The sequence below is a fragment of the Nestor notabilis genome, unplaced genomic scaffold, assembly GCF_000696875.1.
Source record: "Nestor notabilis isolate BGI_N333 unplaced genomic scaffold, ASM69687v1 scaffold30365, whole genome shotgun sequence".
NCBI lineage: Eukaryota > Metazoa > Chordata > Aves > Psittaciformes > Psittacidae > Nestor > Nestor notabilis.
The window spans coordinates 50,409-63,286 of NW_009929542.1; the positions used below are offsets into that span (position 1 = coordinate 50,409).

At 43.1% G+C, this 12,878-nt stretch overlaps 1 protein-coding gene across 2 annotated transcripts; it reads right to left on the reverse strand.

Moving 5' to 3' along the window:
* Positions 1-1,728: 1,728 nt before the first annotated feature.
* Positions 1,729-12,525, reverse strand: YWHAE (tyrosine 3-monooxygenase/tryptophan 5-monooxygenase activation protein, epsilon). 2 transcript variants are annotated; one of them, XM_010015012.1, is made up of 5 exons: positions 12,328-12,525; positions 6,939-7,045; positions 6,233-6,439; positions 5,281-5,417; positions 1,729-1,939 (listed from the first exon to the last, which is right to left on the reverse strand). In XM_010015012.1, the coding sequence occupies exons 1-5, from the start codon at positions 12,523-12,525 to the stop codon at positions 1,887-1,889; spliced, it is 702 nt and encodes a 233-aa protein (XP_010013314.1). In that variant the 3' UTR covers positions 1,729-1,886. The 2 variants fall into 2 exon arrangements, with proteins under 2 accessions (XP_010013314.1, XP_010013315.1); XM_010015013.1 differs by lacking the exon at positions 1,729-1,939 and adding an exon at positions 3,447-3,465.
* Positions 12,526-12,878: the final 353 nt, after the last annotated feature.

The window sequence follows — 12,878 nt, forward strand, 5'->3', positions numbered from 1 at the left end:
CTCCTCACTGTTCTCCACCACCTCTCAGTGCTGCCTGCAGGAGGAGGAGAGCCTGGCTCAGCACTGCCCTGCTGCTGAGGGCTCCTTCCTAAGAGAGCATCGCCCAGACTTCAAGTCTACCCTGTCTGGAACATGGTCTCAGCCTGCACCAGAGGCCAGCACCACGCACCTTCATGTAAGAAGGCTGATGGCTGCAGGGTGGGCAGCCGAGAGCCCCGTGTGTCAGCTCCACATCCATTTCCAAGCTCTACACCTCAATCAGTGCATTTTGCACTCTACCTGCCTCTATCCCAGTGCAGCAGCACCACCAGTTAACATAAGCCCTGAGTAAAACATAAGCAAACGTTGCCACTCACCTACAATTGGCTCAGTCTCCTACGTGCTGGTTTGTGAGCAGCTGCAGTTCCCGGGCACTGCCCCAGCCTGGGCTGCTCTATACACTGTAGTACATACACCCCCCCTGTATATGCTAGAGTGTATATACCATACGATGCTGTATCCGCTGTTCTATAACCTCTTCAAGACTACACTAAATAAATTTTTACAAAAGAGAAACCCCCACCTTGTCTTTGTTGTGGAAACTCTTTCCTCAAGGAGCACGTTATTCCTAGAAGGAGATTCCTAGGACACAAGCTACACAGGGTGGACATGAAGGTAACGTGTTGCCCTTCTCCATCCGCGTCACTGGACTGGGTGAGGAGTGCTCTAAGGGAAGGGAGGGGAACGCACCGAGCAGATCACAGGGGATTTTGTGCATCCAGGTAGGAAGGACTGAAGAGATGGTTTGGAAGAGCTGCTGCCTCCTCCTGATGCACTTACTTACACACGTCTGAAGAACAACGCTGTTACTTCTTTCTCCCCCTTCCAACTGCTCCTCTTACAAGCACCAAAGCAAAGTTACTCTTGCTGAAATGAGAGTAACCTAGAAAGGAAAGTCAGCGTAATATTTGGCATTTTTAATTTAGGTTTGTTTTATTTAAGTTTAATGTTAATTCCATGCTGTGTTTCAGTAAGAACAATACAGATTCTGTATCTGTGGCTCCAGTCAGATATCCAGTAGTACAAATTAGCTTCAAGTTACACATACTGAACAAAAGAGGTTGAGAGCGAGCGAAGGGAGATGGGGACAGGGGAGGGAGAAAGAAAAAATATTGAACACGCATGCAGGCTTATCAATGCCACCTTCAATGCTAACCTGCTTGGAGGAAAAGTAAAGAACAGGCAAGAATGAGCAGCCACGGATTGTTGAACTGTTACCAGCACCATGATTCTCAGCAACGTTTCAGCAGTTTGGAAACTGGTGTGTTTTGATACAGTAAAACCCCTACAACCTATGTCCCAAAGCAACCTGTAACTTCAAGCTAAACACCCAATCGAGTTGAAACATTGGTATAAAAGTCACTTGAAACAGTTATAAAAAGAAAGAGAAAGAGAAAGGAAACTGCCACCACACGTGCACTACTCTGCTGTGACACATCCCTGCCCTCCGAGGTGTAACATCCACTTTAACCTGCCCCATCTGGCGGGAGACAATACAGTAATGCTGGAAGAGCCTTTACACGCAGTCCTGTTAGTGTCTTAAAGAACCTACAAGCTGGCACCAGTAAAATCCACAGAAATTCACTCTTGCCTTTAAGAACTTTTAAACTGTGTAAAAAAAAAAAAAAAAAAAAACAAAACCCAAAACAAAATAAAAACCAAAAAAAAAAAAACCCCAAAACAAAATAAAACAAAAAATAAAAATAAAGAAACCCAACAGGGCAGGAACCTAAATTCTGAGCCCCAATGTAAAAGTCAGATTTGGTGGTTCTCAGAGTGACACTGAGGGTTTTTGTGGGGAAGGGGAAGGGTGGTCAGAGATGGGTTCTCTTGTTGGCCTTTGTGTCTCACTGGTTTTCATCTTCCACATCCTGCAGCGCTTCTTTATTCTGTTCTTCACCTGTGGAAGTGGTTCAGAGGAAGATGATGAACTTTGAAACACGCTGAGCACCTCACCAGGCATCTATAGAGATTAATAGTTCCATGCAGCACACACGCCCGCTCACACGCTTGCATCAATGGCACACACACACTTGTCACACGGCCAGGCCTGGAGGGAAGCGTTCCCATGGGAATTAAGCCTCATCACCGCCCCGCTGCGTTTCATACAGAGCTGTAGCACAGGCTATTAGAAGACGTACTCTTGTTGTAAGGACAAAGAGCAGCAAACCACCCTTCCTGAAGACTGAGGCTGTGCACGGGATCATCAATAGCCAAATAAGTCATCACAAAAGTTGTGGATCAGCATCCTTCAATCAGGTAATACCTTCCCAAAAGCTTCATTTCTATGCTAGAAAGCCCTGAGGACCTCTATTCACTACCCACAGAAAGCCAGGGTTTAAAACTTAACCTTCTCTCTATCCAAGTCCACCCAAGTCCCACCACCAGCAAAGTCCTGCAGTATAAAGAGACACGGATGAGGTATTATTAAAGGTACCAAAAGTAGTATAAAACCATCATTCCCCTTTTAAGTCCAACTTCAAGTCCCAGATATCAGGTTATTAAAGGAAAACGTTCTGTGGGAATTAACTTCCCTTGAAAACCAGCCAGTTTGGACCTATTCACCCAGGCTGCAACATGCAGTGAGATGAAATCTATCTATAAAGCCTCTTGTAGTAAGTGTTTGGTTACACTCAAGTTGCCTTGGGTGATGTACATGCAATGCCTCCTACACAGCTTTGCCCAGCTCCAACTGCAAGAGGGAAGGTTTAACATCCCTCAGCTAGTGCCATGCACAAGTGAGTTAACGGGTAAGAGAAACTCAAACTGTTTTCTTTACAATTATCCTTAAGTACATGAGATGGTTTGAGGGCAAGAAACAAAACCTACCCATTAAAAAGATTGATTTGCACTAAAATCTTATGAGACTATTGATTTCCAGCATGGAACCGGCACGCTCAGAGCATGTCCAGATTCAGCACTGGCACCAGGTACAATACAAGGTGGATTTCTAGAACACAAGACATCTTACATTCAACAATGACATTTAGGATACGTAGCACATCATCTGAGAGGAAAGCAGAGGCCCTAACACCCAGGAAGATGGATTAAAGGATCTGAGCATGCTCTAGTCAATGCACTTAAGCAAGTAACTCCTGTAACAGGCGATTGTGAAAAGTACTTTTCATGCCCAAATATTCTTAATATCCATCCAGGAATGCAGCTCAATTCCCAAACATATAAGTTACTTTGGGTCTTAGTCAAGCACATTGGACCTGGGCAGGAGCTGCAGGTCACCAACTGGCAGGACATGGCTCAGCCCTGGAATGGAGTCAGACACAAGCAGTTTATCAGCAGCAGGAGTGACAGAGGCAAGCACGATTAGTGACTGAAGAAAACTGACACTGGAGAAGTTCATTCAGCCATGACAGAGACTTACAAAGTAGAGATTTTAGGAAATGAACAGTTGGACTTTCCTTTAGGAATCTATACAGCAGGAAAGAAGGGGAGAACAGGAATCATGAAGACGACATTACAAGCGCGGATATAAACTCAACAGCTCGTCTATGACATGGTTAAAAGGTACAGGAGATGAGATGAAAGGTGCAGCAGCTGAGGAACACCTTGGTTTAGAAAGTCCTTCCCCGCAAACCTACACAACTGAAATCAAAACAGGCACAAGCTGACTGTGAAACAGAAACTCTTGTCTGAGTGTCCCCCACTCAGTTTTAGTTCTGTAATCATTCTCTTCCTGCCGTTCATCATAAACAGTAACCAGGGAACGTGAAATACTTCAGGAAGGGCAAAAATACCTGTTTTTTTAGGTTAGGGAGGTCATTATGGAAAATTTCAATCTAGATTATGCAAAAAGAAATATCAGAACCTCTGTAAAGAACCTTGAACTTCTACAATGTGAGGTACACGAGATGCTGGCCAGCTCACAGGCAACTAGAGACAGCTTGTGGAAGATGTTCTGATGCTTCTATCTCACAACAGCAAACCAGCCTTGTCACTTCACTGAAATGGCACCAGGACATTGGGCTCCATTAAAACCCCCCAAAGATGACCTGCAATAGTCAATACTCAGGATCTGTGCAAAGAGCTGGAAGCTGTCAGGTAACTAACCCATCAATCCTACACAAAAATGGGTAGGCAGCAAAAAGAGACTCCCCAACTGCTTTCAAATGGACACTACACCAATGAAGAACTCCAAAGTAACTCTATAAGGCTTCACCATGCTTCAAGTAACATCTTACAAACACACTTATTTTCCAGGTTAAGCAATGGTATCGTTTCAAACCTCTGCATTTCTAAGCAGCTAATGTACATCAAAAACAAGACTGACGCTTCCCCCCAAGTTAAAAGTACAGAAACTCAGCTCTTCCCACTTCTCTCTCCAGGACATAAGTAAAACATGAGTTTCATTTATCTGTACAGAGATTATGTCTCATTCACTACCAATAACCAGGGAAACAGAAGGTCTAATGCAAAAAGCTAAACGACTGAATTTTTACTTGGCATGTATATGGAAGTGTAAGAGGGAAAAGTTCCTCAGGATGCCAAAAGGATACTTTTAACTATCAGATATTAGTAAACAGAAGCAGTGTCCCACCCTCTGGTACTGCCAGGGGATACATTCAGTAGTTGCTGTGGCAATGGCCCACTTTAGGAGTTGCAACCTAATGTTTTGGGGAGTGTTAAAGTCCTTCAAAGACCTCAAACAGGAACTCAGATTTCTCAACGCTTTTCCTACACCACCTCCTCCAGTAACAAAGTAGTTTACAAAATCCCTTCTCCTTTTCCCTCTTCCCTTTGTACTCAGTAATTCTTTGTAAGAGGAGTAAATGAGGTGGGAAGTGTTGTACAGGTGCAGTAAATCTTCCACTAAAATGCCAACAGAAATAGTGAGTGAGCTGAAAACAAAGGGGAACTGGGTGATTTGCAACACTTGCTCCTGCACTGGCAGTGAGCATCTGTTGGAATGACAACCACAGATGACCATGACAAGCCATAAGAAGGAAAAGCTGAGTTCAGTGAGGTCACTGCTTTTAAATAATCACAAACAGCCAGATGGGGAGGAAAAGAAAGTTGACATTACTAATTGACAGCTCCTTCCTTCAAGTGAGAGCTGGAAGGTTTCAGGAGAAGACACTGTCACCCCTATCAACTTAATCCAGTGCTAAGAAAGGACAGAAGTCCAGGAGGGTCAACTATGAGGTCAACCAAAGCAATCCACATTTCCATGCTGTTTTCTGAAGAGAGGTCAGGAGAGAGCAGCATTTTAGAGGAGAGTTTACTTACCATCACCCTGCATGTCTGAAGTCCATAGTGTCAGATTATCACGTAACAACTGCATGATAAGTGTAGAGTCCTTATAGCTTTCTTCACTCAGTGTATCCAGTTCTGCAATAGCATCATCGAAAGCTGCTTTTGCCAACCTAAAAGCACAGAATAGATCAGATTTAACACGCTGCTCAACGGAAACCAGAAATACACAAGTTAAACCTGTGCCTCAGAACACCTATCTTCTACTTTGTTACAAGAGCTATGAATGTCATGTAGCCAAAGTTCTTTATTAATGGTGTATTTAATGGTGTTTAGGTGCTCATCTAACATCTCCCATCTTCAAAACCAGCCACTTTGTGTGCTTAAGAATCCTTTTACTCAAGAATATTGGATTTATTAACCATTTCCTCACCTTGCAGTACAACTGATCAAGGTCTACTAAAAACTTAAAAAGAAAGCTTATTACATACCCTGCAATGACAGGAATAGAAGACAAATGGTATTTGCTATCATCAACTTTTATGCTCCTATCCACGGATGAGCTATTCTCATCCTGTAAGTGTTCAGAGAAATGAGAAGCATGATCCCTGTTACCTGCGTAACAGCCAACAGCAACAGAGGCAAGTTAAATCACCTCAGAGCTTTTGCAGGTTATAAGGGCAGCCATAGAGTTAACCTGACAAGCTGTTACAACTGCCTTTAGTTGATCAATCCAAGGTTATCACTATTCTGCTTCTCCCACATGATCTACTCCCACCTAAACAAATGGGTCTGGCCTCAAAATGGCAAAGTTAAAAAGAGCCCTTCCAAAGAGCCGACCTCAAACGGAGCAATTCATCAACTACTAAGCAGGAGGAAAGCCAGCCCAGTGTCCCCACTGAGGGAAAGCACTTATCCAAAGCAGCAGCCACGTGTGCTGTGTTTGGTATCCAGGTAAGACCTCCCCATCTTCCCAGTCATCACTCACCTGCAGGCACGATCAGGAGAATTAAGAATTTCATAGTAGAATACAGAGAAGTTGAGCGCAAGTCCTAAGCGGATGGGATGTGTTGGCGGGAGTTCTGTCATTGCAATGTCACTAGCAGCTTTGTAAGCCACCAAGCTATTCTCTGCAGCCTCCTTCCTGTCATTTCCTGTGGCAAACTCAGCCAGATACCTATGGTAGTCCCCCTTCCTGGAACCAGAAGCAGTGAAGAGTCAGTAGTGCTTATTTCCCCACTAAATTAACAGCTGAACGCACAAACTGGTCTTTATATATTCATACAAAGGACAATGCTGATGAATTACTGTCCAGACAACAGTGCATTAGTACTGGAGTGAGTTTTAAACCATCATGCAGGAGAACCAGTTTGGGTTCACTTATTTTCTTGTACTGGTACACAAAATCACAGTATTACCTTCTCCATTATTAAACTGTCTCTGTACAACTGTATCTCATCTAAGCTAGCCAAGGTTTTGAACTGAAGGATAGAGGTAATTCAGCTACAAGGGGAAACATTGATTGTGTCAAGATTTAAACTGTGCTTCAGAAAGCAGAAAATATGCATCAAACCAGTGACTACAGCAACACACTCCAAGGCCAAGTTTCACCTGATAATGCAGTTAGGAGGATGACACTGCATGACAGTGATCAGTCTACTTTGTCTGTCTCTAGTTCCCAAGAAGATACTCACATTTTGTAATAGAAAACCTTGGACTCGCCAGTGTTAGCTGCTGGAATGAGGTGTTTGTCCAGTACATCCAGAATGTCACAACAGATTAACTTCAGTTCAGTCTCAACCTAGAAGGAAAAACACACCCAAAATGAAAAGAGGAGGCAAGGTTAGCGTGTAAAACTAAGAGCTATTTCACATCATCCAAGTATCAAACAGGCAGCAGCACAGAAATACAAAAGTGGGAAGACATAAGAAAAACAATATATTAGAATTCAGCTGCTCCACAAGTGCAATAAGCAAAACAGTTCTGTGTAATCAGCTGGCACGAGAGAGGCAAGGACTGATGTGTGATGAAATGTGTAACTGAATAATGGAAGACATCTCACTAGTTGCATTAGGTTTGTCCCAGGATATGGACTTCCTTGCTGCAAGGCTTGCACAACCCCTACTTCCTTACAGGTTTGATCCTGGAAGGCTGCCCTAAAAGCAGCAGCGGTGAAGGGAACAATCTGAAGGTCATTAATTCAAATCAGCTAAACCCCGTTACACCCCAGAGTTAAGAGACACCTTCAGAACAAGTTTCCAGCGACTACGTGGGAGGCAAAGCTCTAACAGAAGAGCCTGAAGACAAAAATCATGGAGTATCAGAAAGAGAATAAAGATGTTCCACACAAAAAGGTCAGACACAAGAGGGAAACAGACTCCAGAAACAGGCAAAAAAAGGCAGAGTGCACCAACTCAGAGAAAAAGCAAGAATCACCAACACTGAGATCTGTGGCCAAAGAAAACCCATCTATGAAGAGTTATTTAAAAACAGATGTTGAATTTTAAATAGCCAAAGTTGAAAATATGGTCACATCACCCTCATTTTTCTCTTTCATTTACAATATAAAGGTCTATGAGGTTAGGGTTTACCACAGGAAGTTGCACACCTGCAAGCAAAGAAACTAAGTACACCCAAAAAAGCAAAACCCTGTCTTTTGACATCAACACTGCCAAAACAAGACTTGCTCTGAGCATCCCATGTCCTTCACAGTAGCAGTGGTTGGATCACTGGCTCAAGCTACTTTTATGCATTATGAAGTAGAGGGTTTCAAGCAAAGGCATCAAATGAGTTATAAGGAACTACCAGAAACTGCATGTCCTGGATCACAAGAGCAGCCCCACTTAGTCCCTTTATCCCTTCCTATCCTCCCACCCATGCAGATTTCTTTCTTTCTTTAAGCACTTTTCTTGCCATGTGATATTTTTATCACTATATAGCTCCCAAACTATTAGGGTTTGTTACCACAACATCTATCCTCAAAAGCTGTTAAGTTATAGATCCAAAACAAATGTTAAACTGGCACATACACACACAGATTTGTTTGTACAAAATGACTTAGATTTGCAAGAGTTCCTTTAGAGAAATTAATCTACAGCAGATGTCATGTACAATGTCAGAATGCCCTAAGGTTCAGAGGAAGAGTTAGATGCTATAAAGTTATATGACAAATGCTTAAGGAAGTTGCTGAAATATGGTCACTTGAGAAGAATCTACTTCATATATTCTTGGGCTACAAAAGCTAGAAAACCTTTGGCCAGCAGTCAGTTCCTGCAAACTTCTTTCCTCTTGATCCTCTTTTTCAATGACTTCTTTTGCAGAGAGATCTTCAGCAAAACTGCAAAGAATTAAATCAGTTTCTAATCCTCTTTTGTTAAATAACCATACATGTACAAACTTCTATTTCAGCTCAGACAGACCTTTCACAGCTTTGCTTAAAGGATCACTCACACAAGTTATCAGAGATCAGCTGCTGTCCAGGGCAATGTAAATGTCCTGACCAAGCTTAGTTTAAATATGTTTGATATAAATAAGAGTTAAGAACAAAACAAGAAACCCACACCAAAACCCTAAAAGCTCTTTTACAAGATGGAGCTGTTGTAGACAGAGTGGCTCAATGAGCTCTTCAAAGCAGCAAAGCAGCACAGGAGCCCACACTAAGCTTGTTCAGAGCATTCAGAAATGGCAGGTTTAGGGGCCATCACCATTCCAGCTCCAAATGACATAGGGTGCTACAGGCTCTGACCAGCAAGGAAAGACTGCTCACCCCAATGGGTGCACAGAAGCCCCCACAAGCCACCCTGCCTCTATTTCAGTGGTAGTGCTGGCTTAATCAGATTCCAGACTGTGTTCTCAGCTCTGCAGATACAAAAGCTTGTAAACCACCCATCATCTAAAAAAGGAAACTTATTAGAAGCAACCAGGAGAAGGGTAACCTGTGCTAGTTCTTTGACCTGTTTTAGTATGTAGCCCCCAAAATAGCTGCACCTCACAAGTGAGATGCAACATGAAACTGGAACATAGGAAACTTTCCCTCCCAGCCCTGCCAAAACAAACAAGCCAACCACCCCCATTTATGCCAGTTCACAGCCTAAACTTCCTAAGGAGAAGGGAAGGAAAAGAGAGCCTTGCAACTGCCCCAGAACACAACCCAGAGCACTACAAACATGCATGCTCATACAGACCAGGAAGAGGAAGGTATTTCTCCCATGCTAGTATGCAAGGGATTTGGTTTTACTGCATGAACTGCATTACATGCAGACATACATCACTTCAAGGCTGAAGAATGCATGCCTCAGTGTGTACTCATCTATGAAGATGCAGTTGGATGGGAAAGGCAGGGGCTCTACTTTTGTGTTTCCAAATGGCCACAGGACCCAGAAAAACAGGCTGCCTTCAAAGGAAGCAAGAAGTGGAATTTCCCCCTCATGGCTATGTATGTGTTTTGGTACATTAATCTTCAGTGGTTTGGGTAAAGGCACAGCCTGGCATCTCCCATCACCTCTCAGTATTGCCTAGTGTATGCCTCAGACAAAACCAGCCCAGCCCTATTCTGACAACATCATCTCCTCTTGAGTTCTGCCCCAAGTCATGCTGACTAGTAGCTCAAAAACTCCAAACTAAGAGTTTGCTAAGTTGCAATAAATACTGATGTACACCAAACCCATCAAATCATTACTTTCACACAAGCTACCCCTTCCATTCCAACTCAAGCAGCACTCCATAGTTCAGGTGGTAGGAGAGAGGTGTTCTTCTAGAGATGTTGGCTCTCTCCAACTCCCCAGGGCTTTCAGCTCAGCCCATCAGCCCCCACAAAACTGAATTTACTCTGAAAAATGCTACAAGAGTGGGTATTTGTGGACAAGGTAAGCACAATAACCAGACCTCATCCCTTCAGAGAAGCACTGAGCATGACAACAGGGCAGCTGTGCTATACTTATACTGTTCCAGGAGCAAGAGTGAGAAGCATCACTCAAACCTTTGCAGTTATGTTCTTTAGGCCTTTACTGCTCCCATGCCATCTTGCCAAGCCCATTAACACTCTCCCTACAGCAGCTGCTAGCTCCTATTAAGTCTCCCAGCAGCTACAAACAGGATCTAATCTTCAGCTACAGTCGATAGCATCTTGGAAAACGCAGGCTAGAGTTGACACTGTTCATCTTTCTCCAGTATGGAATGACAGTACAGCTTTCCACAGCACTCTTCCACCTACAGCAACTGTCATAGCTAGTCCCTTTAAGGATTTAACAGGTGAAGATACTGCTGGCATGTATCTTCATATGGCCTCTCTCAATAGGTACTTAAGATCTACATACGTTTCCTGCACACCAGTCTGTTCTGCATGGTACTTGCTCTCTTCACAAAGAGAGATGCAGAACAAAGCCTTTTTTACAGTGCTTTCAAAAACAAGCAAAAAGTCTTTTCACTATTAAAGGATCTCTGGCAGAAAACAGTAACTGCCCACAAAACCCTCTGCAAACCCAACCCTGAAAGCACACAGTGTAAGACAAATTTAAACAATCATCTGATAGCTATTGTCTTATATGTTCTGTTTGGAAGATTTCAGACACTCATCAAGAAATGCTATTTGGGACTGTATGTAACTGGCAGAGCCTCATCCCATCAGCATGCCAGCATAAAATTAGAAACTCACAACTTGAACAATTCCATGGAGCAACAGAAACCCTGTGAGTCAACAGAAAGCAGTCCAGAGCCATTCCTGAGAAAAGATTTCCAAGCCAACATCATTTCCATTGGTGGTATATGAATCAGTGCCAGGTGATATAATAGACTCCACTGTTTCTCTGAGTGAAGAGCTGAACCATGTGGAGGCACTTGTCATCAAATAATGGAGATTAAGAAATGTGGGGGATTTAAACACAGGAGCATGCCTGTGCTGTGCTAAACCATCATGTAAGGAAGGTGGGGAAAAGGAGAACAAAGCTGACTGTTCTTACAGCTGAAGGTTTCATTAGCCCTTCCTGACAAAAGACAAAGCCTGCTCCAAGCTCTCCATTTTAGGTAAAGCTGCACAGACTGACTAGACTCAGCACGAAGTTATGTGGATCCATTTTTCTCTCCAGAGAAACAGAGAGAGAAAACAGCAAGGCCCTCGAGGTTATTACACATGCAAGTTTCACAGCTGAGATGACCATGACATCTTAAGGAGCATGGAAACACTTTATCTCAAATTGATTGCCTGAACTGCTATCCGTGTAGCTGACCAGCTTAGGACAAAAAGAAACCCAAAATTCTACATGTTAAGGAATCAGATGCTGTCAGAGAAGCCACATTACCTCAATACTTATTTTAACATAGGCACTGCTGTCTGAGCAAATAATGGGTCTGCCAGTTCAACTGTACAAGGCTAACTGGGCACCTGTTCTTCTGCTAAGCACTTAGTTTCAAGGGAAGGAGGAAGAAAAGAAGGCCAACGTACATAAAATGCACCTATGACAGTGATAAAAGACAAGGAGTCAAAGAAAGTGGCCATTTGGCTCTATACTGCCCATCTTTATGCCAAGAACACTGAAGATCCTTCCCCACTGGCATTTCAACTACCAGCGTTAAAATCTTGAACTCTGTAGGGCAGAGTACTGCAACAGCCCCAAGTGTCAAAGTCTGAATGACCCAAAGCAACTTTTATCAGAGGTAAAAGTGTAACAGCCAAACACCACCTTTGACATAGTTAGTTTTCAAAACAATATTGGATGGAGTAAACCAGCTTGGAAAGAATAAGGCCTCCTGAGCACATGCAGCCTCACACTTGAGAAAGCAAGGAAGAGGAAGTGCCAGCCTAGTTCAAATGCTTAGCAGATAATAGCTGCACTGAAGGAAAACCCCTCCCTTTCTCCTTTCAGTCTAGCGCCCTTTTGAGTGTTTACACAGAAACACCCAACCTCTCCCCTTCACCAAGTGTATTTATTCTCCAGACAAGGAGCAAACTTCATCCTCTCAAGACAGTCACCTTGTAACAGGTCACCACACTGCTGGCACTCTAGAATATCAGGACAGTTATGGTAAGGATAGCAAAACTGGACCTTAACATGTTACCATGATGCTGCAACACCAACTACATCTTACCATTTGCCGATATTCCCGAATCATTTTTAATTTGTCTTCTCCACCTTTGTTTTCTTCTTTCTGTTCAATGCTGCTGATTATTCTCCAGGAAGCTCTTCTGGCTCCAATCACGTTTTTATATGCGACAGAAAGCAGGTTTCTTTCTTCCACTGTCAACTCCACATCCATTCCAGCCACTTTCTTCATTGACTCAACCATTTCTAGGAGGAAAAGGCCAGACAATTATTCTCACAGCTGAAGCATCTTTCAAACCACTTGATACAAGTTGTAAGTTAATGACAGCTTATGAAAACAGGCTCCCTCCTCCTTTCATACACAGTTATGCCTCACTTGTATACTGGAGTGCTCCAAACAAGTCAATGAGCATGTACACAAAGGAAGTAACTGATGTTCTTTTAAATTATGTTTGACAGGGGTCCCCAAAAAATTCTTTACAGCTAGTTTAGATTTTGGTTTGGGTGGGTTTTTGGGGGGTTGTTAAGAGACAGACAAAAGGATTTAACAGCATGTTTTCCACAGTGGATCAGAGTTACCAGTCCAATCCTACAGGA

Excerpts from the sequence above, each read along its gene's own strand:
- YWHAE (XM_010015012.1), bottom strand. The coding sequence starts at position 12,525 with ATGGTTGAGTCAATGAAGAAAGTGGCTGGAATGGATGTGGAGTTGACA. Across the intron at positions 7,046-12,327 it reads TTCGGGAATATCGGCAAATG|GTTGAGACTGAACTGAAGTT; the intron begins GTAAGATGTAGT and ends TTTTCCTTCTAG. Across the intron at positions 5,418-6,232 it reads TCTCCTGATCGTGCCTGCAG|GTTGGCAAAAGCAGCTTTCG; the intron begins GTGAGTGATGAC and ends CTGTGCTTTTAG.